Source organism: Salvia hispanica, chromosome 3, assembly GCF_023119035.1.
Source record: "Salvia hispanica cultivar TCC Black 2014 chromosome 3, UniMelb_Shisp_WGS_1.0, whole genome shotgun sequence".
Classification (NCBI taxonomy): Eukaryota; Viridiplantae; Streptophyta; class Magnoliopsida; order Lamiales; family Lamiaceae; genus Salvia; species Salvia hispanica.
The window spans coordinates 43,929,331-43,933,053 of record NC_062967.1 but is presented as its reverse complement, the minus strand read 5'-3'; the positions used below and the strand labels follow the sequence as shown (position 1 = coordinate 43,933,053).

At 36.3% G+C, this 3,723-nt stretch overlaps 1 protein-coding gene across 1 annotated transcript in view; it reads left to right on the top strand.

Annotated features, from left to right (window-relative positions):
• Positions 1 to 2,297: 2,297 nt before the first annotated feature.
• Positions 2,298 to 3,723, top strand: part of LOC125210272 (splicing factor U2AF-associated protein 2-like) — a 4,866-nt gene continuing 3,440 nt past the window's right edge. The window contains exons 1-2 of the mRNA XM_048109832.1: positions 2,298 to 2,351; positions 2,597 to 2,686. Of these exons, the coding sequence (XP_047965789.1) occupies positions 2,298 to 2,351; positions 2,597 to 2,686 (144 nt within the window). The remainder of the gene's footprint in view (positions 2,352 to 2,596; positions 2,687 to 3,723) is intronic.

The window sequence follows — 3,723 nt, the reverse complement described above, 5'->3', positions numbered from 1 at the left end:
TGTGAAGACTTATATGATGGATATGGCTTGGTTTGAATGATAAACGTAATCTGGATCGGTGGGAAAAAGGGGAAGCGTTGAGACATGCATGATTTAGGAGTTGATGTTGAAACTGATTAGTGATATGTGCCTATGTGATTAAAAGGTGAAACCTCGGTTGCGAAGCCGGATAATGAAAGAGAGAAACGTACTTGAAATCTAAGCAGTCGAGGTGAGCTTTATTCTTAAACTCTTTTATGATGCAAATTTATGAATGTGGAGAGATAAGGGTGGTTTAAACTGTTATGTCATGCATATGATTGTTTTGATGATGTTGTGCGCCTGATGCCTAGTTTGAGAGTTCGCTCCATTGGGCTATAGGGCTATGGATATGTATAAACAAATTCGGGTCTGAGTAGGGCCGCAAACCCTACCAGGCTAGTGTACACGGTGGGATCGGGAGCCGTCCTTGCTAGTCGGCCGGTCTCGTGGGCGAAAAGTGTGGCCACACTTTCGTCGCACTATGGAAATGTTGTGATTGATGGATTGTTGAGAAAGTGGGGAGTTGTTTGACTGGCCAGTCTATGAAAACATTTTTGTGATACTCGATGATATTTATTTTGATAATTGCAAAACTCGAGTTCACTATGGTAAGGGTGGCATAACTATTAATATGTTTTGGCATGAGTTCACTGGGTATTTCAAAATACTCAGCCCTGCATGTGTTTTCCTTATGTACAGGTTGAACGGCGACGAGCGGTGGCGGGTGTTGAGCACATTAATAAAATAAGATGGATATTTTGAACTTCAAGTGTAGTTGTGTCTTCATACATAGCTTCACTTTCTCTTGGTTGCTTCCGCTGAATTTTTGAAACTTATTAGTATTATTTGGCTATTTTAAACCTTTTCCCTTTGGTTTAGAAGATTGAGACATGTTGTGGTTTTGTTGAATTTATGTCGAACCCTTGATTTTTTATCATAGTTTATGGTGTCTATTCTTCATTGATTTTCTTGGTTAAACCGTTGACTTATTGCATTGATAGTTCGTTTAATACCTTGGTCAAATCTCTTTAAATAAAACCCTAGCCTATGTTCTTATTGCTTTTAAGTCCGCCTTGGTAGCAGTCGCCATATTTATTATACCCTAGAAATCCGGGCTGTTACAATTCTTTAAATGAAAATGTTATAGGCATGACTCCAATTACTGTTTAACAAAAGGGTTTCCAAATGTTATAGGCATGACCAAAGGAATTGTCTTCATTAGATTGGTTTCCAAAAAATAGGCTTAAAGACTAAAAATTAGCTCCAAAATGATTTGCATGTTTGAAAAGGGTAAAACAATTGGATAAAAAAAAGTAGGCTATGAAAAGATTGTCTAACATCTTCCCTTATAAACCTAAACACTATGTAAACATAGACAGACTAAGAGCAAATTTTATAAATATATACATGCATGCAGAAATCACACAAGAAAGAATTAAGGCACAAATCTCACAAGGTATAAGCATGATTCAATGCGAACAAACAATTCACTAATTATGCACCTTTTCACCAAACCACCAAATCAAAACATCAAGTCATACTTAATCAAAGATGATATGAGCATTATATTATTGGAAACTCAATCTAATATGCCCCTACACATGCGTGTTTTTAAAGTTCTTCATATTATACTCATGACACAATTGACCTCTGTTTTTTTTTTTTAATCCTAATTTCACGGTCCACCACATCATCCTCCCAAACTTATTCAAAACTAAGTGAAGAATAAGTTAGTAGAGTCAGTTGGGATGTGAGAAATGTATGAAAGTTATAAAGATATCTTGAAAAAATGGGCTAAGGCTAGATGAGTGACAAACACGGATTTTGCATGTTTTTAAGGGCTAGATTTGACTCGTTTTAAATGTCAATATATGAAAATTATGTTCTTAAATTGCATATGTTATACATTTGGTATTTTTGATGTGTTTGTTGATAAATGATAAAAAGGAATGTGACTCAACTTTTATGGGAGGGAGGGAGTACTTGTTTATTTATGTCTAGTTTATAAAACCAAAACCAAAAAACTCTGTGTCTCTAGATAGTATATGACGCTTAGTATATGGTAGTCAATTGCAATTTTATTCTATGTGTTCGATATCCCGGTACTGACCTTTAGCTATACAAGATCTACACTGTAAACTTGAAGGTATTTTTTGTGCTAATAAATAGTGCATCAATGAGGTAAGATTCCAACAAAAGTTGAAAATTTCGGTTGGATTACGGTGAAATTCTAGCATACCACTGGACGTCTTCAGTGGGCACTGTGTTGAGTACAAATGCGTTCCAATGAGTTGCCAGTGGGCCGCTACACAATGGCTAGCGACCATTGGGTTGAGTCCAGTAGCTGCGAATTTTCAATAAGACAAAAGCGAAAATTAAACTCCAAAAATGGATAAAATATGCAAATAATGGACATGAAATACTTAAAACAGTGCAAATCAGAGCGTATCGCATCCGCAAGGGACGAAGGCGGCGAAGGCTAGCCGCCGGTGAACAAAGCCAAGCCCAATCGGTTCTCATACCTCCACCCTAACCTATCCCTCGTAATGTGAACATGTTATTCGGGTATTTGCAGAATGCTCTCCATGCTGATATGTCCTGGATGAATCCTCGACAACAAGCTGTGCATGGCTGGATGATTGAAGCGCCCTCAAATTGCAACTGGGTATGCGCCGCCCGCGCCGCCCGCTAGAGGAGTAGTTTTTAGGATGTAATTTTAAATATTTAGGATTTCAATAATGTAAATTTTAATTTTTAGGAATTTGTAATGGTATTTCGGGGTTTTTTCAATGATGTTTTATTGTTAAGAAAATGTCTTTAGCAATTGTAATTTTTAAAATTGAATAATAGAATAGTGTGACCCATGAATTGTGAAGAGCATGATCTTAGGAAAAAAACATGATTGTGGGCGATGGCGAAGCTATGTGAGGGCCAGGGGCCCATGGTTCCCCAAACCAATTTTAATGTTTACTAGTAGTATATTATACATATATATAAGTTAAATATGGATACCTAGCACAAATGATTGATGACTCCGCCTTTTAACCATCAAGTTCAGTGTTCGGCTCCACAAGGCCTATCTCACAGATTGTTCTTTCTAGTTTTACAATGTTTAGTTATTTTTATATACTACCTCCGTCCCCAAAGAGTATGAACAATGAGTTCGGCACGGGTTTTAACAAATAAGGGTACAAGTAAGAAAGAGAGAGAAAAATGATAGTGAAAATAATATTAGTGGAGAGTGGAGTCCACATTATTGTAATGGTATAAGTTGGTAATGGTAATGGCAATGGTATAAGTTTTAAATAAAATGATGTGTAGGGGTAATATGTTTGAATTTTTCAAAATTAGAAAGTTCATACTTTTCAGGGACGGACGAAACAAGAAATAGTTCATACTCTTTGGGGACGGAGGTAGTATTTATTGTTTGTTTTAGCTTCACAAAGTTTCTTTTATTTAGTTTTATCCTTAGTTTTGTTCCATAAAATTCTAAGAAATCCATAAATGTATCTTATAAATATTATCAGTAATTTCAATTTTAAAGTTATGTCGCACATATCCATCCTTTCTCGTAGTCCCCACCTAGATTGCATCAGTTTTTGGTGATTAGGAAACAAAAATATCTCACAATCATGAAGAGTAAGTTGGGCCTTCCAACATTAAAATTTCTGGCGTTACCACTAGTTGTGGGTGTTGTGCCTT